This window comes from Belonocnema kinseyi, chromosome 8, assembly GCF_010883055.1.
Source record: "Belonocnema kinseyi isolate 2016_QV_RU_SX_M_011 chromosome 8, B_treatae_v1, whole genome shotgun sequence".
NCBI classification, from domain to species: Eukaryota; Metazoa; Arthropoda; class Insecta; order Hymenoptera; family Cynipidae; genus Belonocnema; species Belonocnema kinseyi.
In genome coordinates, this window is record NC_046664.1 from 90,201,907 (window position 1) to 90,228,966 (window position 27,060).

The 27,060-nt window shown below is 27.3% G+C and overlaps 1 protein-coding gene across 5 annotated transcripts in view; it reads left to right on the forward strand.

Annotated features, from left to right (window-relative positions):
- The window catches only part of LOC117179105 (glutamyl aminopeptidase-like), an 82,411-nt gene that overhangs the window by 40,108 nt on the left and 15,243 nt on the right, over positions 1 to 27,060 (forward strand). For 2 of the 5 annotated variants that reach the window (XM_033370775.1, XM_033370773.1), the window contains exons 2-14: positions 699 to 797; positions 1,261 to 1,521; positions 7,212 to 7,641; positions 7,771 to 7,918; positions 12,703 to 12,973; positions 13,057 to 13,227; positions 13,303 to 13,400; positions 15,708 to 15,842; positions 17,626 to 17,927; positions 18,036 to 18,121; positions 23,571 to 23,698; positions 23,782 to 23,985; positions 26,923 to 27,002. In XM_033370775.1, the coding sequence (XP_033226666.1) occupies positions 1,308 to 1,521; positions 7,212 to 7,641; positions 7,771 to 7,918; positions 12,703 to 12,973; positions 13,057 to 13,227; positions 13,303 to 13,400; positions 15,708 to 15,842; positions 17,626 to 17,927; positions 18,036 to 18,121; positions 23,571 to 23,698; positions 23,782 to 23,985; positions 26,923 to 27,002 (2,267 nt within the window). In that variant the 5' untranslated portion in view covers positions 699 to 797; positions 1,261 to 1,307. The remainder of the gene's footprint in view (positions 1 to 698; positions 798 to 1,260; positions 1,522 to 7,211; positions 7,642 to 7,770; positions 7,919 to 12,702; positions 12,974 to 13,056; positions 13,228 to 13,302; positions 13,401 to 15,707; positions 15,843 to 17,625; positions 17,928 to 18,035; positions 18,122 to 23,570; positions 23,699 to 23,781; positions 23,986 to 26,922; positions 27,003 to 27,060) is intronic. The other 3 variants (XM_033370776.1, XM_033370772.1, XM_033370774.1) reach the window with 2 other exon arrangements.

The window sequence follows — 27,060 nt, forward strand, 5'->3', positions numbered from 1 at the left end:
GGGGGAGCTGTTTGAAGTAGATCCGCCCGACCTATTTCAAATAGGATTGGCGCCACTGCTTGCACTATGTGATTTGTTATTCAGTATTTTCTTATTTCAGAACTTGTGTCCTAATTTTTTAAACAATAATTTTGCATAAAATTCTTGTTCGTTACTTTATGATTAATTATTTTTTTTCAGGTCGATATAAGAGAGATCTTTTCTATCAAAGGAGCAATGATATTAATTGTTTGAATAATTAAAAACAAAAACTTACACCGCTAGCATTCATTACATGCAAAATAAATTCCAAAAAATAATGGTTTAAGCATATGAAAATTGCTTAAACAATTGCCAAGTATTGTGAATGCCAAATTTTACTTTTAACATTAGTTCATTGTGTCATTCATTCCAGAAATATCTAACTTTTTAGGATTTGGTGGAAAATATGATACAATTAGAAATTGTTTAACAATTAAAAAATATGTTAAAAAATGGTAATCTTGACATTTATCAGCTGTATCATTTGTCCCAAAACATTATAACTTTTCGTGATTTACTCAAAAAATATTGTTAAAAAATAATAATTGTTTAAGTCATTACATTTTTTGATACTTGAAATCTTGTAATATAGCGAATTTAAATAATTAATTTGGAATAAATGAAAAAAAAAATGGTTAGGGTGAATTTTACATCAAACTGCTATTTTGCATTTTTAGGACATTTTTCGACCAAAATACAAGGGGTTTTGGACATGGAAGGAAGGTCAATATTAAATGTTATTCAGTGGAAATTATTTCTTAAATATTCCTTAAGAGGTGAATAAATTTGATTTACAAAAAAATAATAACAACTACTTCTTTTTTCCATTTTTTCGAAAGCCGAGCTTTTCTCATTGAAGTGAAATAAATTGGGACGATCGATCACCAAAAATCTAAAGCCAAATTTTTCGGCCACTCTAGCTTATTCTGATTTTCCTAAGGGATACTGCATATTATGCCTTTAATGCGAAGCGTCCCAATTTTTTTTATGTCCTTTGTATTGTGCTCTTTAAATGACCGATTTAATTTCAAATCGGACAGGATTTTGTCAAAAGGCAAACTCAGTTTGCTCTAATGGATTGTTGCGCATTATGTTGTTATGTAATAAAATAAAAGGACATGTATGTATATATTGTAATACCATCTCCGATTTGAAATAAATTGGATCAGTCAAAAGTCCTTTTTTACTTGGTTTTCAATTGGATAAATTTTGATAAACATTTGAATATTGCCGCTACAGAGAAGCAGATCAGAGCGCAGACGCCAGTCAAAAATTTCGTTTAAAGAATGAATGATAAACCAGGTGGTGGGGCGCCCCTACGAGTCGACATCTACAGTTCGTCGTCAAGGCCTACCACAAGTTACCGGCGAAGAATTGCAGGTTCTGCCTTTTTTGGATTTATTTGTGGACTCTGCGTCTTTTTAAGTCTTCTCTGCTCTTGTTTGACGGCACTTGTGATTGTTATGAACGATAAAGTTCAAGCGGCCAGTGAACTTGCAGGTGAGAAAATTCAAAAACCTTAAATTTTCAAGTGAATTCACATACCTATCTATAATGTTTTTTCCTCGAATTCGTGAAGTGCACAAAAACAGAAACCATACTTAAATTATATATTTAAGTTTTCTTTTTATATTGTAAAATAAATTAGGTAATATTTTAAGATTTCAGTGCAATTTTGTTATCATTTCATTCATGGTGCCGGGTGAAACGTAATTCGATAATTCGATATATAGCTGACAGCTACAGTGCCCACAGTCGATGAGTTCAGCAACCTTTTCTGGCGGGAAATTTAAAACTGTGCGTCCAACTGATGTTTCAATTTGAGTAAAACGTGATTTTGAAAGCCATAATAGCTGAAAGGATGATACTTTTGAACGGCTAATAACAATTAAATCTTTCTAAACAAATATATTTCATCAAATAAAATGCCAAGTTGTTTCATTGGTTGTTCACACTGGAGCGGGAAACCAGAAAAATTTCTGCAATTAAAATAAAACGCAACTATACAGAGCATATTTTTATCAAAAATGCTTTTATTACATAAAAACTTCTTAAAAATGAAATACACATTGTAATAAATGGCTTATTTCGAAATCTCTCTTTTTTTAATTGGATTAAAATCTCAGTAAAATTTTAGTTTAAATTTTAGCGTAGTAATAATTTTGTTCAAATGTTTAGCATTGACATTTCTACAAATTATTATCATTCAATGAAAAAATATATATTCTTTTTTTTTCGGATTTTTTGCAAAGCATGTGGAACTGTGATATCGCAGCAAAATACATTTACTCGTATTCTGATACTTAATATCTCGGGAGAACATTCCTTTTTTAACTAAAAATTGAATTTTTTGTCGCAATCTTTGACCGGTTTTCTATAGGCCAACAAATTATGGCTATTTTCTTCTAAGTAGGGTTTTAGTTATTGAAAATTAATATAAAATGAAAAACGAAAACAAATTGTGTTGTTAAAGTACGAATTTGTTCAAATCCAACAAAAAACAATATTTTTTAATGTATTTAATTGTAAAATTTTTGAAACAAAAATGAAAATGTCGGGATTGATATTTCTCCAGTTCAAAAAATTTCAGAAACTACACTTTATTTTTTTCGAAGAAAAATGTGCAATTAATCAAATTTAGCAAACGTGCTTTTGTACATTTTCCAAAAATTATTATCTCAACGCAGTCGTTTTTATATTCATAATTTTATTGACTGAATCAATTTTAAATCAGGCAGGTACACTTCAAGTCCCAACAACTCTCGGCTACGATATATGTTATTATTTTAGAAAAAATTAGATCACACTTATTTTTTCAATTAAAAAAATATACTCTTAGTCACGAGTATTGGAATTTTGACGTCTATTTTTCAACAAAAAAAGTTGGTTTTAAATTTCTATAGATTTGGCCTAATTAAGATGTTTCAATTACATTGGAACTGTGCATTATACGCGGGCTACACCATTTTTGACGACAGGAAAGTTTTTTTGCATAATATTTATTTTTATCGCAAACAACGAAAGATAAAAAAATTCAGGTACAAAATTGCAACTCTAAAAATGTTCTCCAAAAAGTTTCTGTTACTCTTTTGTCATAAATTTAAAAATTCGATTTTCAGACAAAATCAATACTCCCAGCCTCAAAAATAAGATAGCCCTTATAAAATTGATCAAGTTTCTTTCTTATATAAGCAGGATCTTTAAAAAAATATTGGAAAGAATGTATAAAAAAGAAAATTTTAAAAAGATTCTGCTTATACAAAAAGGGCACTCTTTCAGTTTTCTGAAGGCTAAACCACTGTTGAGTTCGGGAGAATTTTTTTCCTACGAATTTAATATTTAAAATTGTCTCTGAAACGAAGTGAAATATCGCAGAAGTACAAAAGGAATTTCTTTCACAACTTTTCTAGCTGTGCAAATATCTATTTTTCTTCTTTTTTTTGTTTATTTCGTGGTTTCAGAGAAGAATGGAAAAATTTGATTTTAGGAAAAAAATTTCTCCTGTCCACAAAAATGGTTTAGCTTGCATAAAATTCACATAATATCTTATCTATAAAAAATTTAATTCAGAGTGAAATTGGTCAAAAATAGGACGGCTGAAATAATTTGCGAGGTAAAATATTAGTAAAAATATTCGTTACAATTTGAAACTTTGATCCGGATTTCCGATTTTTTTGGGTCTTCAACTGTATTCCTAAAGGGAATTCTTACGCCCTTTGCCTTTTATAGTTTCAAAAGTTAGGATTTTCAAAAATATCCTAACGTACATATCTCGTCTGAACAGTTTTCCAAAAACAATATGCAAACATTTTATAACGATGTTAATTCTTTTATAGGAGACGAATTTTTTATTTAAGGCATTAAGAAGTATAATGTAAAAAACAAGCATTGAAAAAATAATAATAAACTTCCAAGAATCGCTATTTTATTAATGACGAAATATGTTTAAAAAGGGAAAGATTAATTTTTATATAGCAAATTTAGTAAACCGAAATTATTTGCTAAACAAATTTGATTTATTCCAAACTTTTTCTGCATATTGCTTCTCAAATCTATTCAATTTAAGGGCATGAAATGTTGACTTGTTCAAAAAAGTTCTCAACCACTGTTTATTAATCTTGATAACTTAACATAATATATAAAGCTCTTCAAAAATATTGCAGTTAGATGTGAAGAATAAGAAAAGTAATACGTCCTGAAAAAGAGGTAGACCTGCCAGATCCATTTTATTTTTTATTTTGTTTAAATGGTGTAATTTTACTCATATTTTTACTTCGATTGTGCCTGAATCATGGCTTTTAAGTTATAAGCAAAATAAAACTGATGAAATTGCATTATTTAAATAAAATAGAAACTCAAATAGAAAAAAAGACATGTCACACTATATTTTGAACCACTTCCCAAAATTTTAGTGCAATATACTCATTTTTGGATTTATAAAGCCTCCGATTAAAATAACATGTATTTAAAATATTCGTGATAAATATAATTATCTCTGTTCACTTTTGTCAATTAAATTTTTGTTATAAACGACAATATTTTATTTTAGACTTTGAATTGACTCAAAAATCCGGGATTTTTTAAAACGTTTTGTGGCTCGCATGCATTTTTAATATTACTATGTATACTTATTGCAAAACATTTGGAATATTTGTTGACACATTCTTTGCCTAAAATAATACATAACATCCAGCTCGGTGTTAATTTATTTCTCAACGCAGATGGTTTATCTCCAGTTTCGTATTTTGAAATTCCTTACGAAGCAGGGGCCTCCAAGAAATATTATTGCGAGTCGATATTTCTCAAGTAAGAACATCTTCTAGTTTTGGATTAATAAACACTATTTACATACTGTTCCATACATTCTGCAATACAAGCTAGAATTAAATAAATAAATAATAAAATCAGAGCCGCGACTAAAATTGAGCCGCCAGATGCAAAAACCGTTCCGATGCTCGAAAATGCGTAAAAGTATTGTCCGAGCGTCTAAAAAGAAATAAAATGTTCAAAATCAAAAAATCAATTTTATGAAAATATATAATTGTAGAGAATAAGGAAATAAAACTTTTTCCTAGTAGATTTTTTTTTCGACAAACCTTTATTTTTAATATTAAAGTGAAATATTGAAAAAAAAGTTTCTCCCTGATTTAATCAAGTTTTATAACTTGAAACGTTCTACCGCTGCTAAATATTATTTACATGAGTTTATATTTACATGCCATTTTTAAAATACTATAGGCATCCCTACGAATTCATGGAAAAGTTCACAATCGCTTATTGTTTAATAATATTTAATTGCAAAATGAAGTGAATCGATAATTCCGTTTTCTTGGTTTCGCCGGTAAAAAGTATCTAGGTAATTTCGATTTTCAATCAACTTCCAGTGAGTGATATGTTCAAAAATGTTGAATTAAATTTTTGGGAAAATCTCATATCGATTCGTTAAAAATTTACTGAGATATTCAGATTTGGAAAAAGTACTAGACGTCTACTCGCGCTGTTAGCTAATGCGTCGTAAGGACTGCTGTCTCAAGCAGCTTTCTCGAATCCAGTTTAGATTTTTTATTAATACTTTAAAAGGAGGTAGGAAAAAATTTAGTTAACTGTATTCAGCCTTGAAACTTTTTATTTTAATTTAGGTCCGTCAACTATAAAAAAGACTCTATTTTTGGAATACTTATTGTTTTAGACAATTTTTTTTTCCAAGCGCTTGATATTTTTAAACATGAATTTACAAATTTTCATTTTTCATTGGTAGATTATTTTTTACATTTAGTAATAATTGAGGGGCACTATCCATAATATACGTACTTCATTTTTACATTTTTTAAAAATATTTCTATCCCAAGGTTCCTACCACCTTGATCGTTTGCTTACTACAAAAATGTGAAAATTAAATTTGGAAACTGAATTGTAATTATTACTTTAACTGTTATAAAATACTGTAGTACAAGGTGAACACTTTCATGGTGAAAACTACAATGATCTATTTTATTTTAAAGCAAAATTCATTGTTTTGGCTGTTTTTATGGTAACATAGGCTGGAGGTCATTCGGCGTTCATTGAACTTAATTACAAATATTTCTGTTTTCTTCTGAGTTCATTTCTTAGTAAACATCAGCATTGTGCACGCGAAGATTGCGCAGTATTTTATCAAATAACTTTTTGTTTTATTAGACATATATTTCAATATATTAATTTCTCTCCTACCTCCATTCAAAGTATTAACAAAAATCCAAACTGAATTCGAGAAATCTGCTTGAACCAGCAGTCCTCGCGACGCATTAGCTAACAGCGCGTGTAGACTTCTAGTACTTTTTTCAAATCTGAATAACTCAGTAAATTTTTAACAAATCGATATGAGATTGTCCGAAAAACTTCATTTAACATTTTTGAATAAATAACTCACTGGAAGTTGCTTGAAAGCCGAAGTTACCTAGATACTTTTTACCGACGAAGCCAAGAAAACATGATTATCGATTGAACTCATTTTGCAATTAAATATTATTAAACAATAAGCAATTGTTAACTTTTTAATAAATTCCTAGACATGGCTATAGTATTTTGAATATTGAATAATTATATAGTATTTAAATATTTTTTGTTTTGAATATAATATTTGAATATTTGAATATTATTTAAATAACTTTTAGCCGAGTTAGAACGATTTAAGTTTTAAGTTTTAATTAAATCAGGGAGAAAATTTTCTTTAATATTTCGCTTTTTTCATTAAAAATAAATATTTGGCAAACAAAATTCTAATAGGAAAAAGTTGCATTTCCTTATTCTCTATAATTATACATTTTCCAAAAATTGATTTTTCGATTTTAAACATTTTCTTTTTTTTTAAGACGCTCGGACAATACTTTTACCCATTTTCGAGCGTCGGACTGGTTTGGGCATCCGGCAGCTCAATTACAATTTTCAAAATTTATGTGAAATTTTGAAAACTAGACATTTTTTCCCAAGATTTAATTTGCTCAAATTTTATATTTTTCTTTACATTTATTGTGTAAATGATAAGCTCGCAATGCTTGATAAATTGTTTGAATTTGACTTTTCGTTCTTTTCTAAATTACACAATTCGACTGACAGCTTGCCCACACAGCCTCCTTTATATTTTTTGAATTTCTTAGGTTGGAAGAAATATCTATGATAATCGCGTAATAATAAAAATATTTTTCTATCAGATCCAAACAAACCAAAAATTTACTCAGTCATGACGACAGAGAAACCATCACATGATGCATTCAGATTGCCAAAGGAAGTTAAGCCTATACACTATGATCTTTTGATGCATCCTGATCTTGAAAAAGGAACCTACAATGGCAGTGTAACTATTTTAATTGATGTTCTGGATAAAAGAAGTTATATTTCTCTTCATCAGAAGGATCTCAATATTACAAAGACGAGACTAACTCACGAAAGAAATGAAAATTACGATATAAAAATCAAAGAGACCTACCCGATTGAAAAATCAGAGATATTAGTTATTTCTACGGAAGAGAATATTAATCCTGGTCTTTATCATTTGTCACTGGAATTCAGCGGTCTGCTCAGACCTGACAAAATTGTTGGGTTCTATTCCAGCAAATACAAAGACTCGCAAGATAAAGATAGGTACTTTATCTCAAATTTCAAATTGAAAAGTTGTATTTTTTCTCATTAAGCCACCCCCGAAAGGTATGTGGCTCAATGGTATGATAAAAATGATAATAATAATTTTATTGTACTCATATTATTTCACAGATACATCGCTACTACCAAATTTGAGCCCACTTATGCAAGAAGGGCTTTTCCATGTTTTGATGAACCTGCCTTCAAGGCAGAATTCACTATCAAAATTGTTCATCCTTCTGGAGATTGCTATGGTGCTATTTCCAACATGAACGTTGAGGTATGACCATTTTCAGAATTGCATGTTCAAAATTTAAAACAAAATTCTCATAATTATCCTGAATTAATAACTCTCTTCGAATAATAATATAATACAATACGACATAGAATAAAATAATAAATTCATCATTTCTAATGTCAAAAGTGGATAATCTTACAAAAAATTTATGAGGAAAATAGTAATAAAGAGAGTCATTCTTGTCGTTCAAAGTTGGTGAAGAGGCTCTTTTTACCTCAAAGGATGAACTGCGATTGAAATTTAATTAAATTTTTTTAGGTGAATTCGTTCATTGGATATCTAAAATTCAAATTTTCAGTTATTTTTTTCAACTTTTTTTTCTAAATGGCCCTGCTGAATTTACAACGCTTTCTTAATCTCTGCTAAAAAAAAGTGAAAATGGCGTTTGATTTTCATGCATTTCCACCCTTCATTTTTATTAACAAATTGACAAAATTCCTAAACACCTTATCCATCTCAAACAGTTCTTAATCTTTTCTTTAGATTTAAAAACTTTAATACGTTTATATTAATATACATTTCTTATTTGTAGTTTAAAAGAGAATTATCACAAAATTTAAAACCGATGAAATATAGTTTTATTGTTTGAAGAAGTTAATATTAGAAATTCTCCTAACTTGAGGTAAAATAAAATAGAATAGTTTCGCATTTTGAAAATTACATTTAATTTATTCTAATTTACTTTAATTTATTTTAATTAAAAAAAATCGAATAAGTAAAACCTTAAAATTGAAAAAAAAAATAATTTGAAAATGATTAAATTTTGTGTTTTGAGAAAATTCCGGAATTGGAGTTTATTAAAATTTTTAAATCAGATAAATTTTAAAGTGTAAGAATGTCGAAGCTTTTGTGATTAGAATGATTCGTTGATTAAAACGAAAGAAGCTTTCCAATTTTTTATATTAATATGTCTCAAAATTAAAAGTATCTATGGGATAAAATATAGGGTGCAAAGGGTCCTTTTTTCACGCTCATAGGGTACTTTTTTCGCTCTCAAAAGGAAACAAATTCAGGATTAATTGAGCAGATTTTAGAACAATTCAAGTTATATTTAAAAGAATTCAAATTAATTCGAAAAATAATTTAAAATTTAAAAAATTTAATTGATTTCCGTAAAACTGGAATGAATTGAAAGGAATTTAAGATAAAAGAGAAACATTCGCTGAAATCTATATAAATTCAAGATGAATGGAAATAATCAAATGAATTTAAAACAATTTGAAAATATAAAATGAATTGAATTCAGTAACTTTGAAATAAGCTTTGAAAAATTCAAGATAATTCCAAGGATTTGATAAAATGTCTAAGAATTCCCAGTCGAGGTTAATAGACTTCAGGATCAATTAAATAAAAACTTATAAAATTTTTTAAAAATGCATTGCATTAAGTAGAAGGGAGTGAATTTAGAAGGATTCTTGTAAATTAAAATTTTTTAACGAATTTTAAAGAACTTAAAAGAATGCAGGGTGAATTTCAAAAAAATTTCGAAACTCTTCAAATCTTTGAAACACTACTAATTTTCAACACAAGAAGTGGCTATAACTACAAAACAATAGAAGTTAAATTCAAAATAATTCAAATAATTTTTAAAAAATTTTAAATCGAAAAAAATTTTATTGATTACAATTGAATTTAGAGAAATTTAAAAGAAATTTAAAGAATTAGATAAAATTTTTTAAAATCAAGCTGAATTTAAAAAGCAATAGAGTGAATTGAAAAATTCAAAAATATGAAAAAATTAATTGTACTGGGTAGAATTGCGTGAATTTAGATGAATTTAAAATAATTTGAAAGGATTGCGGGGATAAGTTAATAAGAATTCGGAGAGAATTCCAAATGAATTGCAAAAAATATTTTTTAAATTTCTTTAAAACATTTCGAATCCTTTGGTATCTTTTGAAAGCCCTTGAAACTTTTTAAAGCCCTTAAAAACGCTTGAAATTTTTTTACAATACCCTAAAGTAATTAAAATTCTTTAAACTCCTTTAAGATTGTTTAAAGATCTTGAAAATGCCAATGAATTTGGAAAAAATACCGTAACACATTTCAAATCCTTTGATCATTTTATCCATAGATCCTCAGGATCGATTAAATTAAAACTTTTAACATAAAATTTAAGAGAATCCCAAAGAATTTAGGATAAATTAATCAGAATTAATTAAAAAGCAACTTAAATATTGTAAAATCCCTTCGAATTCTATGATGAAATTTCGTGAAATCATGGTAAATGTATTAAAATATATTGACAGTTTTAAGATCCCTTAAAATCATTGAAATCCTCCGAAAGCTAATAAAATAACGTGAAATCTTTTTAAATATCTTAAAAACTCGTACGTCCTGTAAAATCGTTCCATATCTTAAGAAATTCTAAAAAATCCTCTATCCGAAAATATTTCAAAAGCTTTAAAATCACTTCAAATTAATTAAATTAATCCAAAAAAATCCTTGGAATCTTCTTAAATTCACTAAAATACTTAAAATTAAAAGCTCCTGAAAATGCCTTGAGCCGGTTATATTATTTCGAGAACGGTAACGAGAATGAGAATATTACCGAGAATATAACCGATAAATAAATTCTCTGAGAATTTATGAGAATCTCAGAATTTATTTTAATTAATAGAAAATTGCATTTTTTCGCTAACATTTCGGTTGAAAATTCAACTCTTTTTTTTTTTTTTTTTTTTTGACTTTTTCATTTTAAAGTTTACCTACTTTAGCAGAAATTCAATCTTTTTTTGATAAAAATGCAACTGTTTGGTTAGAAATTAAGCTATTATACTATTTTCTTGAAAACTTAACTACTGATCGTAGAAATTTTACTTTTTGTTTAAAATTTATATTTCGGTATTGAAAAATTAACTGAAATGTTTTCTGGATGAAAGTTCCACTTATAAAAAAATTTGTTTTTTATTACAAATTCATCTGTTTTAGTATAAAATTGATCTTTTTTGGATAACAATGCAACTATTTGGTAGAGAATTTAACTATTCTATTAAAAATGTTTCCTTTTTGGTGGGAAGAATTAGTCTTTTTAGATTGAAAATTCAATTGTTTCATAGAAACTTATTTTTTTCTACAAAAATTCAATTTTTGATGTTACTGAGTTAACTGAAATATTTTTTGGATGAAAACTCAACTTTTTATTTAATAAAAAATTCTTCTTTTTTAGGATAAATTTCATATTTTTGCATAAAAATTAAACTATTTGCTAGAGAATTCAACAATTTTATTAAAAAGTCATCCTTTTTGTTAAAAAATTAATAGTTTGATCGTGAAAACTCGACTAAACTCTTTTTCAACAGGAAATTCAACTATTTTTTGAAAATTTATCTTTTTGATTTAAAACTGCATCTGTTACAGAAGAAATTAAATTTTTTGTATGAAAATGCAAATTTTTCGTTAAAAATCGTTCTTCTTTGCTTGATAATTTAACTAATTTGTTTCAAACCTTTGGTTGAATCGCTTAGTTAAGAAATCACTTTTTTGTTAAAGATTTATATTCTAATTTGAAAAATTATCTTATTGATTAAAAGTTTAATTATCTTGTTATAAATTAATCTTTTTTTTTAATGAAAATTCAACTGCTTGGGTCAAAGTTAAACTACATTTTGAAATTTTCTTTATTTTTGTCTGGTTGAAAATTTAACTGTTTAGTAAAAAATACTTCTTTTTTTTGTTTAGAATTCATCTTTTAACAGAAAATGGAACTTTTAAATTTTTTAAGATTTATATTTTTTAATTAAAAATTCGCGTTTTTTTGTGAAAAAATTATTTCTTAGTTTTAAATTTCCTCTTTTTTTCGTAAAAATACATCAGTTTCGTAGAAAATTAATTTTTTGTTTAACAGTCATATCTTTTGTTTGAAAATAGAATTTTTGTAAAGAAATTTGTCTTCTGGTTTGAATGTTCAATAATTTAGATTAACTTTTATTTATTTTTTCAGTAAAAAATCTTTATATGTTGGAAATTCGTCTTTTTGTTTTTAAAATTCTTTTCTTTTGTTGTATAAATTTCATTCTTTTTTATTAAAATATAACCTATGACACTTTTTCGTTGGCAATGTGTCTTTTTTGGTTGAATATTCAACTATTATGCTAAAAGTTTAATTACTTGGTTGAAAATTCCAGTATTTTGTTGAAGAGTTATCTTTTAAAGTAGAAAAAGGTTTTTTTTTTGTTTGAAATAAATGAATACCTTTTGAAAATTTTAAATTTGCATATGAAACACTGTAATTCCTGAACATGTCTAAGCTAGAAAATAATTTATATTCATGTGCTGATAAAACCTGAACAATAAAAATTTTGTTAAAAATCATAAATTCTTAAATTCTTTTAAATTCTGTCATATTCTCTGTTATATAACATGAACTTGAATTATCGGAAATTTAAGAACTCTACTTGGACGTTTTAAAAATACTCTAAAATCTTAAAAATTCCTACAATTTATTGAAATCTATTAAAATTTTTCGGAATCTTTATAAATACCTTGAAATATATCAAAGAATTCAAGATAATTTAAAAATAGGCATAGACCTGAAATAACTAGTAATTAATCCACGAATTAATTTATAGAATGAAAAGTGTCTAATGTGGCCTTTTCATTTGAAAAAGTGACTAATAGTCACCTTGTGGCAGCCCTTATTATTTTTTACAGTTCCTTTTTAAATTCTCTGATTTTTGCTATTTCTTCAAAGTGCCGGACTCAAATTTTTTTGTAAATTATATTTATCCAGTTTAATTGATAATCATTGTTTATAAAAATAATAGAAAACGGAGGTGAATCAACCTTCCTCAGGTTTGACGACGGTGACTTTCGCAAAAAGTGTGCCAATGTCGACGTACTTATCATGCTTCATAGTCAGCGATTTCGTTGCACTTACTGCCAATGCAAAAAGATTAGATGGCACGACTTTACCAATTAGCGTCTACACCACAAAAACTCATAAGGACAAGGGGGCATTTGCCCTCGATATTGGGGTTCAGATCATCGAGTACTATACTAATCTCTTCAAAATCGACTATCCCTTGCCAAAAATGGGTACCTATGTTGTAAAATTAAACTAAAATCTTGTATTTCTGTCCAGAAAGTAATATTGAAAGATAATATGTTTTATATTGCAGATATGGCAGCTATTCCTGATTTTGTGTCAGGTGCCATGGAAAATTGGGGCCTTGTAACCTATCGAGAAGCAAGACTTTTGGTAGATAATGAAACTAGCTCTTCTGCAAACAAAGAAGGTGTTGTGTCAGTCATCGCTCATGAATTTGCTCACATGTGGTTCGGAAATCTAGGTATTTTTTTTTTATAATACGTAGAAATTATAAAAAAATTTAAAAATTACTGTATTTTCATTTTTAACAATTTAGTAACGATGCGTTGGTGGAACGACCTCTGGCTAAATGAAGGCTTCGCAACTTTTATGAGTTTTAAAAGTTCCGATGCAATTCTTCCGGACTGGGGATTGGTTAGTAAACTTTATACAGGGTGTCTACCCTACCTGTTAAACCTGGAATTGCCAGGGCATTTTTTCGAGAGTCTGCTCATTTTTTTAAATTTCAATGTAAAATGTAATAACAATAATTCTTAATTGGTGACAGTACCTTTACATTACTATATTGAACTATTTTGTTGAAAATTTGTTTTTTTGTTGTTTGAAATTAATTTTCTTAGCTACAAAATTAACTATTCTATTTTCAGTTGAAAATGTATCGTTTTTAGTTCAAAATTCAAGTATCTAGTTAAAATTTCATGTATTTTGATGAAAAATTCCTGTCTATTATTAGAAAATTAATTTTCTTGGTTGAAAATGCATCTTTTAGTTTAAAAATTTAACAGATTTTTTGCAATTTTTTCTCTTTTGAATGAAAATGTTTTTTAGTTGAAAATTTAACTCATGTTAAAAAGTCGTATTTTTCGGTTTAATTCGACTGTTTTTAATTAAAAATTAAAATCTTTTTTTTTCTGAAATATCAAATACTACATTTTTCGTTCAGAGTTAATCTTTTTTTTGGAATGATAATTGAATTAATTAGTTGAAAGTTATACTTTTTTGCTAAAAATTAACTTTTTTCTTGAAGATCCATTATTTAAATCGAAAATTCGTTTCTTTCATGAAAAATGAACTATTTCATGGAATATTTGTTTTCTTTGGCTGAGAATTAATTTTTTTACTGAAAATTTAACTATGCCAGTTAAAAATGTAAGTATCTTGTTGCATTTTTTTGATGTTAAAAATGATTTTTTTTCTTTGAACTGAAAATGTAACTATTTCAGTTGGCAATTTCATTATTTTAGTTAAAAATTCATCTTTTTGGTTGAACATGAATTTTTTCAAATAAAAATGTAACTATTCTATTTTTGACTGAAGAACTATCTTTTTTACACGAAAATTCGTGTTTTTTCCTAAAACTGCTTTTTATTAGTTTAAAAGTCAACTATTGCAGTTAAAGATACCACTTTAATTGAAAATTTAGCTTTTCGGTTTAAAATTCATAAATTCCAGTTGAAGATTTATGCGCTGACCTGATATTTTTTAGATCTAAATTTAACTATTTGGTTGAAAATTGATTTTTTTGTTTGTTGAAAACTCAAATATTTTATTGAGAATCCATATGTTTTGTAGAAAATAGCATTTCTGTGTAGAAAATTACTGTCATCTTTTGAAAATGCAAGTATTCCAGTTAAATATTCATTATTTTTATTGAAATTTCATCCTTTTGGTTGAAAATAAAACTGCTTGTTTGAAAGTTTAATTTTTTTTTATAGAAATTCACCTTTTTGATTTGAAATTAATCTATTCTAAGTGATGATGCATTGCTTTAGTTTTAAATTCATCACTTTGGTTGTAAATTAGTTTTTTTGTGTGGCAAATTAATTTTTCTCAACTAAAAATTTCTTTATTCCATTTTTGGTTGAAAGCTGATCCTTTGTTAGTTTGAAATTCAACTATTTGGATTATTTAGAAATTTTAATTTAAAAATTGAATTATTTAATTGAGGTTTCAAGTATTTTTTGCAAAATAGTATTTTAAGTTATAAAATTGATTATTAATCTTTATTTTTCAGCATTAGGAGGTAAAATAAAAATTTGTTTGAATTATTATTAAATTCATGGTTTTAGGGACAAATTAAAGAAATTATTAATTAAGTTTTAGTACTCAATTGCTTGACTAATCGACGATGATAATATATTTAAGAGTATCTTAAAATATCATTTTTCAAACCTTTCTAAATTAAACATTTTAATTAAATCCCTGTAAACTAAGATGTCGCTAAATTTAAAAATAATTTCGCTTAACCTAAGCTCAGCCTAAAAAAAGTATCAAAAGATAATGAGGCTACGAAGACATAATGTCGAACTTATGTAGTAATTATGTTTTCTATAGAAAATTTTTCGACACAAAACTTTGAGAAAAGGTAATTTTTACATTTTTCCTCCGTAGCTGCATCACTTTTTACTCATTTTTCGTAGTTAACATAGTTTACAGGTAAATTATATTGAATTTGCAGAAAGAATTAGCAAATGTCAGAAAATTTCTCTTATTTTCGTTCGAATCTTTTGATTCCTATTCGATTGTTTCAAAAAATGTAAAATATTTTAATGGCTTCGTACTATGAAAAATTATACCTGGAAAAAACTTAAGATACCTCAAAAAAGCATGGAATTGTTGGGGATTTTTTTTTCTAGGATTTGGGTAGACACCCTGCTATACTTGTAAAAACCTCTCCATTTTTCTAAAATAATAATGTATTTTATCGCATTTCTTTTTCAGATGGAGCATTTTCTTACAAATGAATTGCATGTTGCCTTTCAGACTGATGCAAAACTTAGCTCTCATCCAATAGTGCAAACTGTGTCAAACTCGGATGAGATCACTGCTATTTTTGATGTTATCTCTTATAATAAGGTAATTTTGTTTTTAAAAATACTTCTTTAAAAAAAAGGTGGCGACTTGACTGAGAAAGACCGGGAATGTAATTTTAAGAAACCTGGAATTTACTTCTGATTACAGAAAAATCATTTTAAAATAAATAAAATTCAACTATTGCAGTTGCAGATTCATCATTTTAGTTGAAAATTCATTTGTTTGGTTGACAATTAATTCCTTCAAATGAAAATTTAACTGTCCATTTTGGTTTAAAACTAATCTTTTCTCGTACAAAACTTAACAAGTTGGATGAAAATTTTTCTTTTTGAATTGAAAATTCAACTACTTTGTTGAAAATCTACATATTGTGATAAAAAAATATTTTTTTGTAGAAAATTATCTTTTTCTTTGCAATTTAATCTTCTTGTTTAATAATTCTCCTTTTTGGTTAAAAATTCAATTATTCCAGATTTGAAATAAATTTTTTGGTTGAAGATTCATCATTTTAATTGAAAATTCATCTCTGGTTGAAAATGTAACTACTTTGTTGAAAATAAATTTTTTTATGGTTAAGAATTATATTTTTAAAAGAAAATTTAACCATTCTATTTTTGTTTGAAAATGTATCTTTTTTGGATTAAAATTAAACTATTTGGTTATAAATTGGTATTTTTTATTTATAAATTTCTTCAACTGAAAATTTGAATGTCCATTTTTGTTATGAATTTATCTTTTCTTGTTCAAGATTTAAATATTTGGATAGAAATTTGTCCTTTTTAATTGAAAATTCATCTATTTCGTAGAAAATTCACATATTTTCTTAAAAATCGATTTTTTTGTAGAAAATGATCTTTTTCGTTAAATGTTTTTTTTTTAATTATCCCTTTCAGTTAAAAAATTAAGTACTCTAGTTAAACATTTATCATTATAGTTGGAAATTTATCTTTTAGGTTAGAAATAAAATTACTTAGTTCAAAGTAAATCTCTTTTGTTAAAAATTATTTTTTCTAGTTAAAAATTCATCATTTTAATTGAAAATTCATTTCTATGTTTGCAATATGAGCTATTTAATTGAAAACATATTTTTTCTTTGGGTGGAAAGGGATTTTTTTTTTTGCAAATATTTATCTTTTTCGTTGAAAATTTGTTTATTCTTTTGTTTAAAATTATTTTGTTTTCAGACGGAATATTTAACTATTATTCCAGTTAAATATTCCATAATTTTTCATAAAAATAATCTCTTTGGTTGGACATTTATTTGTTGACAAAAAATTAAATATTTAATTTTTGGTTGAAAATTGATATTTTTTAACTTAAAATGTAACTTATTACAATTCATCTGTTCTATCAAACAGTAATTAGTTAATTAATAGTAAAAATTACATTTTTTATGTTCAAAATGCAACTATCTCAGTTGAAGGATCATTGTTACAGTTGAAAATTAATCGTTTTGGTTTAAAGTTCAACTATTCCAGTTAAAGATTCATAATTTTAGTTGACAATTGATTAGTTATGTTGAAAATTGAACTATTTTTTGTAAAATCCGGTATTTCTTCTTAAAAATTAATTTTATCTACTAAAAGTTTAACTATTCCATTTTTTGTGAAAAATTGATATTTTTTAGTGAAAAATTTATTTGTTTGTTTTAAATTTCTTTTATTTTGCAATTTTTGGTTCTGTTTTGTTAAATGATGCTTAGAAATAAAAGTTCAAAATTGAAATAAATTTTTCCTTTTAGCGGCAAGTATGAATATGTTACTTTCACTTGACCGGAATCCTGGCGGAGGAAAACTTTTCGCGCATTATTTTATATTTATTCTAGGGTGCATCTGTACTCAGAATGTTAGAAAATTTTATTGGACCTGATATCTTTTACGAAGCCGTGACAACCTACTTGAAAAGGCATGCTTATCACAATGCTGAAACAGCAGATCTTTTCAACATTTTACAAGAATCAGTTGGCAATCGCATAAATATTAACGCGATTATGGACACCTGGACTCGACAAATGGGATTTCCGGTAGTGAACGTTGCTGTCAAGTCGAAAACTTCTTACACTTTGACTCAGAAACGATTCCTGGCTGATCCAGAGGCTAAATTCGATCCTTCCGAATCGGATTATGGGTATGAACAAATATGCAAATGAATTTTGAACCGTATATTCGAAAACGAGATTAAATTATTATTCTAGGCAATGGAAATCAGTCGTTAACTAATATAGATTCTTTGTAGTTACAACTGGACTATCCCAATCACGTACATCACTAGTGAAAATTCGACCCCGGCTTTGGTGTGGTTCGACAAAGATACACCTAATTGTAATTATTACTTTTCATTCAAAACAATCTAACTCGCGAAAGAAATGAAAATTACGATATAAAAATCAAAGAGACCTACCCGATTGAAAAATAATATAGGCATTTTTTGCAATTTTTTGCTATTTTGTGCTATTTTATGCAATTTTTTGCTTTAGATAATAATTATCGTTTTTATTTAAAAAAAAGGAGTTTCCGCAAACAAATATAATTTCACTTGGAACAGGGATTTATTTAGATAGAAGAGGATTTTTTGTAAGAATTATTCGGATTTAGAAGGAAAGGATTTAAACAAATCCCTGTTTCAAGTTAGAATTTGTCAAAATTTGAAATTTCCCTCTTCCAAATTTTAGATAAAGAAAGTAATTCAAGTAGTTTTTAGAGTAGAGGTATTATTTTAAGCAAAAACTGCTTGGTTAAAAGTTAAACTCTTTTGATAAAAATTAATTTATTTCGGTTGAAGATTTATGAGTTTAATTGAAAATTCATCTTTGGTTGAAAATGTAACTATTTTGTTGAAAATCCATTTTCTTTTATGGTTAAGAATTAAATTTTTAACAGAAAATTTAAGTATTTTATTTCTGGTTGAAAATCTGTTTAAAAGTTTGATACTTTTAATCTCAAAACTATTTGCTGAAAAATTGACGTACTGGTGGAAAATTCGTCTTTCATAAAAAATTAATCATTATCGTTGAAAATTCATAGTTGAATTCAACTATTCCATTTGAAGATTTATATTTTTAGTTAAAATTTTATGAGTTTGGTGGTCTTTTTTATTTGATAATTCAACTATCTCGTTGAGAATTCACGTATTCGGTTAAAAAATCGATTTTTTGGAAGAAAATTGGTTGAACTTAGCTGAAACTTAAACATTTGTGAAGAATAAGTTTTTTTGATTGAAAATAGATTTTTTGCCAAAAATTTAATTATGTTTCTTTTTTTCTTGAAATTTTTTTTTAACTCTAAATATAACTAAGATTCCATTTGATATGCCATAATTTTATTTGAAAATTCATCTCATGGGATGAACATTAATTTTCAGACTAAAAATTTAATTATTTAATTTTTTGATGAAAAATGATAGTTTTTAGTTGAAAATTCATCTTTTTTGGTAGACATTAATCTTCTTGGTTGAAAATTCATCTTCCTGGTTTAAAATTTAACAGTTGCAGGTAAAGATTTACAATTTTAGTTGAAAATTCATCACTTCTTTGAGAAATGTAACTTTTTTTCTGAATCATGTAGTTTTTCTTGTGGAAAGTAATTTTTCAACTAGAAGTGTAACTTATTCCAATTGAATATTATATAGATTTAGTTAAAAATTCATTTAGTTGGTTCAACATTAATTTTTTAACTTAAAATTGAATTATTTTAGTTTTAGTTGACAATTTATATTTTGTAGTGAAGATTATTATTTCTTTGTTCGAAATTTAACTGTTTACGTTAAACATCTCATAATTTTAGTTAAAAATTGAGCAGTTTGATTGAAAATGGAATAATTTTCTTGAACATCCGTATTTTTGGTTGCAAATTATTTTTTCAACTGAAAGCTAAACTATTTCATTTTTACATTCTCATCAGACAAGGTATTAGATTTGTGTAAAATTTGACCCCCCTCCCCCCAGTTTTTGTCTAAGGCAAGTCTTGTCTTTGTCTTGAGACCCCCTGAATCCGAAAAACAAATTTTTACGAATGTGTCTGGCTGTATGTCTGTATCTATGTCTGTCTGTCTGTGAACACGATAACTTTTGAAAAAATTAATCTATTAGATTGCCCTTTGGTACACTCGTTTAGTGTCCTAAACTAAGGGTCAAGTTCGTTAGCCAGCCATTTTGGATAAAAATTCAAAAAGTGGGCACATTTTTAATATTTTTGAGACTACTTTTTTAAAAATTGAAAAATTCTCTGTGCGGTTATTCATCGAATTCAAAAAATTGAACAATTTATCCAAATGACCTTTTTTGAAAAATCAAAAATGACTAGAGTTATAGCATTTTCAAAATCCAAAAAAACAAAATAAAATGAACAATTTAAGCCAAACAACGCATGATACGAAAAAAAGTCTGGAGAAGAAAAACTTTGCTTTTTGAAAGCCCTACAGGACTATAATAACAACTTTTTTAATTTAGTCGAGAAGTTGAATACTCCGAATTTGATCATACCAAAAATAATGAAAAATCCAGAAATTCCATTTTTTGGACAAACTATGCAAGATACGAAAAAAATGAAAAATATCAAATTGCGCGCCCTGAAAAGAACTAAAAATTAAGAATGAATCAATTTTCAATATAAGCTACGAAAAAAAATGAGACTAAACTTGTTCATCCAAAAAAGAGCTATAATTTTTGATAGGACAGTTAATTTTTGGTTTAGTCGTAGAAAATAACATTCTAAATAAAAATAATAAATTTGTTTGAAAAAATGGCACAAGGCATGTACTTAATTTACCAGGCAAAAGTTGTTCGCCTAAAAAGATCTATAAATTTATTATTAATTATTACATTCTCATCATTTATGATTGAGAAAGTATTAGAATTATAGGACATTTGAGATCACACTTTTTCAACGGATCTCCACGTTTCGAGACCCCCTAAATCCGAAAATCAGGTTTTCACGATGGCGCCTGTCTGTCTGTCCGTCCAGCCGTCCGGTCGTCCGTCCGTAAACACGATCACTCTCGAAAAAATGAACGAATTAAATCCATCTTTGGCACACTTTTTCTAGGTCCTAAAAGAAAGGACGAGTTCGTTAACCAGCCATTTTTTATGAAAATTCAAAAAGTGAGCGCATTTTGAAAACTTTGAGACCACTTTTTTCTGAATTTGAATATTCTATGTACGGATATTTATAGTATTGAAAAAAAAACAATTTATCCTCATGACTTTTTTCGGTAAAAAGAAAATTCTCAGAGTTATAGCGTTTTCAAAATTTTTTTAGTCAACCGAAAATCAAAATTTGAAGTCGAGAAACGCACGATATGAAAAAAGTCAAGAGAAGAAAAACATTTCTTTTTGAAATCCCTACAAGATTATCATAACCAATTGTTTTATTCGTGAAAAATAACGTTGAAAAAAGTAAAATAAAAAAAATGTGTGGAAAAACGACGAAAGTTACAAGAAAAAAAATGCAACAAAACCTGTTTACAAATGTCTGTTGGAAATCGAGTGCGCAGCGCGAGTGTCACGATGAGAATGTGTACCTCAATGCCTACAGAGCTTTGAGAAACTTAATCTTTGACTATACTTAATTAAGTAGACAATTCAGAATATGAAGACGCATATAAATACTGCCATCTAAAAGAGATCTTTTGATAAAGTTTTTTTCAAGCATTCCAAATGCAAAGAATAAATATCCGAGCGCGAAGCGAGAGACTCGACCGTCGCGCGCCGTGGGCGCGCTCAAACATAAGGTTAAAAATTAAAAAATTAACTTTTTGGAAAAAGCACAGAAAAGACGAAAGAGGACATAGGCTACTATATAGGACCCTATATAGGTTCCTGTATTAGACCCTATGCAGATTCGCAGTAGTTTTTATTTAATCATAAAAAACAACATTAAAAAAAATTATAAAAACAAGGAAATAAGAATTAGTATGATTCAATTTTTATGCATATTATGGATTGTAATGATATACATTTATTGAAATGATACATGTTTCAGAGCAGCTTAAAATACAATTTAAAGCAAAATATTGAACAAATACAAAAATAATCATGATAAATACAATTTGCTTTTTGTTTTGCAATTTTTAAATAAGTAATCCCTGGCAGAGTTACATAAAAATGTATTATAATTGATGTAAAAGTGTTGTGTATAATGTAGAAAATTTGACAGGTTGGAAAAAATCGAGTGCGAAGCACGAGATACGTGATGAGAATGTGTTCGTTAAAGCCAACAGAGCATTAACAAAAGAGAGTTCAAATTAAAAAAAATTACAGTTGTCGGTCCGTTCACCTTTGATTTTAAAAGGTATGTGCCCGAATGGGGAAGAAATGAAAAGACGAAGCGCGGAGTGCGATTGCCCTCAGTCGCGTGCCTTAGGTGCACTCAAGCTCTCGAGCTAAGCCTTTTTAACGAAAGAGAATTCACAATCACAAAATTACAGTGGTGGATGTTTCGAGTCTTAATTTAAAAATGTTTGCACAAGAATGTATGAAAATATAAAGACCGAGCACTTAGCGCGAGGTAAATGCATAATCGAGCGCGAGAACCAACAGGTTCGCTCAAACTTGCGAGCGAAGCGAGCCTCGCCCGTAGCGCGTGATGAAAATGTGCCCGCGTAGCGGAGAGATTTTTTTGTTAAAATTCGAAATTTTTCCTGGAAAATTTAAGTATTTGTTTCAAAATTCATTTATTTTGCAATTTTTTGCTCTGCCGTGTTAAAGGATGCTTAAAATTATACATACCTTAACTTCTTTTCAGGAGCCCCCACCGTTTTTTTACCCCTTTTAAGGGGAGTTAATTTGTCGAGACCCACCCCAAAGTTATAACCTCCCTTCTTCTGGATAACCTGGAAAATTCATGAAATTTCGAGAAAAAAAAATCAATTTTTTAGCCGCATCTATTTAAAAGTCATAATAAGTACTTTAGTTGAATTTTCGTATTCATCCAAATGTATTTTTGCACCAATGAAAATAGGCTGAGGATCTTCGTACAGTCGGCCATATGAATACATTTCAATAAAAATAATATGATTATAGTTCCGAAATTTGTTATGTTAAAAACAATGTTACGATATTGATAAGAATTCTTTATAATAAAATTACACAGGATCCACAAACGTAGAAACCCCAAACCAACAAACCCCAAATTATACCAATTTCTCAATTGGTATTATAAGATGTGAGGTATTTGGGTTTGTGGAATTGAGGTTGGTGAGTTTGAGTTTAATGGATTTGGAGTTTATGGGTTTGTGGGTTTGGAGCTTGTGGGTTTGTGGTTTGTAGGTTTGAGGATATGGGGATGGCGTATTTGGAGTTTGTGGGTTTGGAGCTTATTGGTTTGGTGTTTGTTGATATGGAGCTTGTGGGTTTGGGGCTTGTTGGTTTGAGGTTTGTGCGTTTTTTGATATAGAGCTTGTGGGTTTGGGGCTTCTTAGTGTGTGGTTTTGAGGCTTGTTAATTTATTAATTTGTTAATAATTAGAATCCCAGTAGACTCTTGAAACCATTTTGTGGTCCTGTGTTATTAAAAAGCTCTTTAAATTTGCATTCAATAATAATTGTTCAAGAAATTGTTAATGAATTAGTTAGCTCCCAGCAGTATGTGTTAAAATAAATAAAATTTACTGAATAAAAAAAAATAACTAGAATTTTGTCAAAAGTATAACTGGGAAAGTCATGGAATTTTTAAACCGGACTTTGGCGCCATGCACATCGTAATCTAGTCAAGTTTTTATTACTAAAATGTTTATAAATTTTTATGCAAAACGAAATATTATATTTTTTATACAGTGGTGGTAAAATTAGATGAACCAGCCGAATGGATAAAATTCAACTGTGATCAAATTGGATACTATCGTGTCAACTACGAAGAACCAGAATGGCAGAAACTTGCTGAGGTTCTTAAATGGAACCACAAGGTATTCATTTATTAAAACTCTTGATTTAACTATAATTAAACTAAACTGGCATTTAGTTAAATGTAGAATTTAATCGATTTCAGAGATTCTCTACCTCGGATAGGACACATATTTTGGAGGATGCGTTCAGCTTAGCAGAGGCAGCTGAAATTGACTATAAGATCGCCTTAGAAATGACTAATTATCTTTCCACTGAACTCCATTCTATTCCATGGCAAATGGCAGCGAGAAAGTTGTTGAAAATAAACACACTGCTCGCATCGACGAGCGCATCTATTAAGTTTAAGGTAACATTTAGTGCAACTAGAATCAGAGGACTGATAGTACCTCATTCGGACAAATAATTTTTGAAAAACAAAAAAATCTGTCCCAGCCTTAACATAATGACATGGTAGTAACATATTTCAAAAACGCTGTAAAGAAGTAAATAAAAATCGACCACTACTGGGACAGTTACAAAAAGGTAACCCACACAAACACAATTTAAAAATTGTGAATTGGAATTTTTGGTTCAAAAACCGTTATAATTAGTGGCTAATGCATTATTTGACGGATTAGAACAAAAAATACATTATTATACATTTATAAAACTAAAATAGTACAATTTACTTACAATTATAAAATATATTTAAAAAACAAGTATAAATTATTATAACTCATAAGAAATGTATTTTTCTTTATTTTTTAATAAAATTCACAACATGTTCAATTTTTCCTTAAAAAAATAACAAGCTATTATTTAAAAAAATTAATATTTAAAATATTATACTTGGATGAGTAATTTAATAGTAAATTATTTTTTGATAAAATTAGTAAGTATGCATTACAATTTAATATTATAGATTAATATTGTATATTATAAATATTAAAAAGGATAATATTATCGATTTACTTGCAAATTCAACTGCTTGTTCGTAAATTTTGATTTAGAATTCATCTTCATTAAAATTAATACATACATTGAAAAAGGTGTTTAAAAAATTTCAATTATTTATTGGTTAAAGTTTTATTATTTGCTTAAAAATTTGATTGACTGAAAAATCTTTTTTTATTACTATTTCAACTATTTTGTTGAAAATTCCTCTTTTTGGTTCGAAATTTTATCTTTTCAATTATAAATTTCATCTTTCTTGAACAAAAATGCAAATGGTTGGTTGAAAATTAATCTGTTTAGGTTGAGGCTTCGACATTTTTGTTGAAAATTCGTTGTGTTTTTTTAAATTAACTCAAGTGCTTTCAGTTTATAATTGAAATCTTTTCTGGTTGAAATATCAACTATTATTTCTTAATAGGAGTTCACCTTTTTTTTGGTTGAAACTTCCACTAAACTCGGTTAAAAGTTGTACTATTTTATACAAAATTCATCATTTTACTTGAAAATTCCATTCTTTGGTTGTAAATTAAGTTTTTTGTTTGGAAATTAATATTATAGAGTTGAAAATATAACTGTTTGGTAGAAAACTATTGTTTTTGGATTGACAATTCAATAATTTTTGGTTTGAAAATTATATTATTGTGGTGGAAAATTCAACAATTTTGGTGGAAATATCGTTCTTTTTTTGTTAAAAGTCAATCTATTTGGGTGAAAATTCGTTTTTTTAAATGAATTCAATTGTTTTTAATATGCAATTAAAACATTTATTGGTTGAAATATCAACTATTATATTTTTGATATGAATTCATCTTTTTTGGTAGAAAATTAGTCTTTTTGATTTTAAAATTGAACAATTTGTTAGGAAATTGAAATATAAGGTAACCCAAAAAAGGTGAATTCTGATCAAAAAATTTAATAGTTGATATATGAACCAAAAAGATATTTATTACAAATTTAAAGCAGTTGAATTAATTAAAAAAGCAACAACGAATTTTCAATAAAACTGTTGAAGCCTCAACCTAAACAGATTAACTTTCGACCATACAGTTGCATTTTTGATCAAGAAAGATGAAATTTATAATTAAAACGATCAATTTTCGTACCAAAAAGACGAATTTTCAACAAAATAGTTGAAATATTAATCAAAAAAGATTTGTCAGTCAAGATAGAAAAAAAAAGTTTCGACCAAAGTCTCTACAAAACAGTTGAATTTTTTACCGTATGTGATTAATTTTGGACAAAACTGTTTCATTTTTAAACAAAGTAATTAATTTTTGAAAGAGAATTATTAAATTTTCAAGCAAACAATAAAATATTTAATAAAAAAATATTTGAAATGATTTACACACTTTCCAATTTTAGTATTAATTTTAATTAAGACGAATTCTAAATCAAAAATATAATAGTAGGCTTCTCAACCAAAAAGAATGATTTTTTATGCCAAAAATACGAGTTTTCTTTCAAGCAGTTAATATTAGTCTATAATATTAAATTTTAATCCATACTTGCTAATTTGTAGTGAAAAATTAAATAATTAATTGAACGGCAAGCGTGAAGCTTATAAGCAATATTTTCAATATGTCACTAGCACAATACTGCGAATTTAAATTAAAAACAGGGCGAAAGTGACCGTCTCAGTAATTGAAACGCAATTTTGTACCACTCACGTTGCAGTGTCCGAAACTGAGACTTATTGAATAAAATCGCTAAAAAATTCTGAATTTTATTCTTAAACATAAAAAAATGTGAAAAACATTACTTTTTCTATTAGTGTAGGATGTTTCGTTAGTACATGGCTATAAAAGTTATGTGGAAAATTTTGAAATAAAAAAATGGCCTATTTTGCAGCGGTTCATTCACACATTTTGAGGAATGTTTTTTTTATTATTTTTTACTAAATGTATAACTTGTCAGAAGAAAAATAAATAGTGGTAACAAATTCAAAAGAACATCAAAAATACTAGAAAATTTTTTAATTTATGATTTATGTTGGAATATTAAAGATACTCAACGATAATTATTATTGTCCCAGTATTAGACATACTTTTTAGATTGTCCCAGTAATGGTCGGTTTACCTTAGCTATAAAGAACAAGTATAGACCTGCGGCAGCTTCGGTGGTGTAATTGGTTGACGTTCCACTCATGTATAGTGGCGTGCTCAGTTCAAATCTGGGCTGAGGTAGATCTTTTCATTTAATTCAAAAATTATATTTTCGAAGTGATCATTTTGACATCTAAATTTCAATGAATTAAAAATGTCGAAATTCGGACATTAACATCATAAAATGGCAATAATATTGATAAAGAGATTAATTAAATTATTTTAATTATAATAATAACTTTTTGTAGGAGTATGTAAGAAACTTGGTGGACCCTGTCTACCATGAAGTTCTCTGGAAAGTGGAAACCGTTGATAATCAAGTTACTTTGTAAGTGTTTTCTAAGAATTTAATTTAAATTTATTATATTTTTATCAGAATTTTCTTG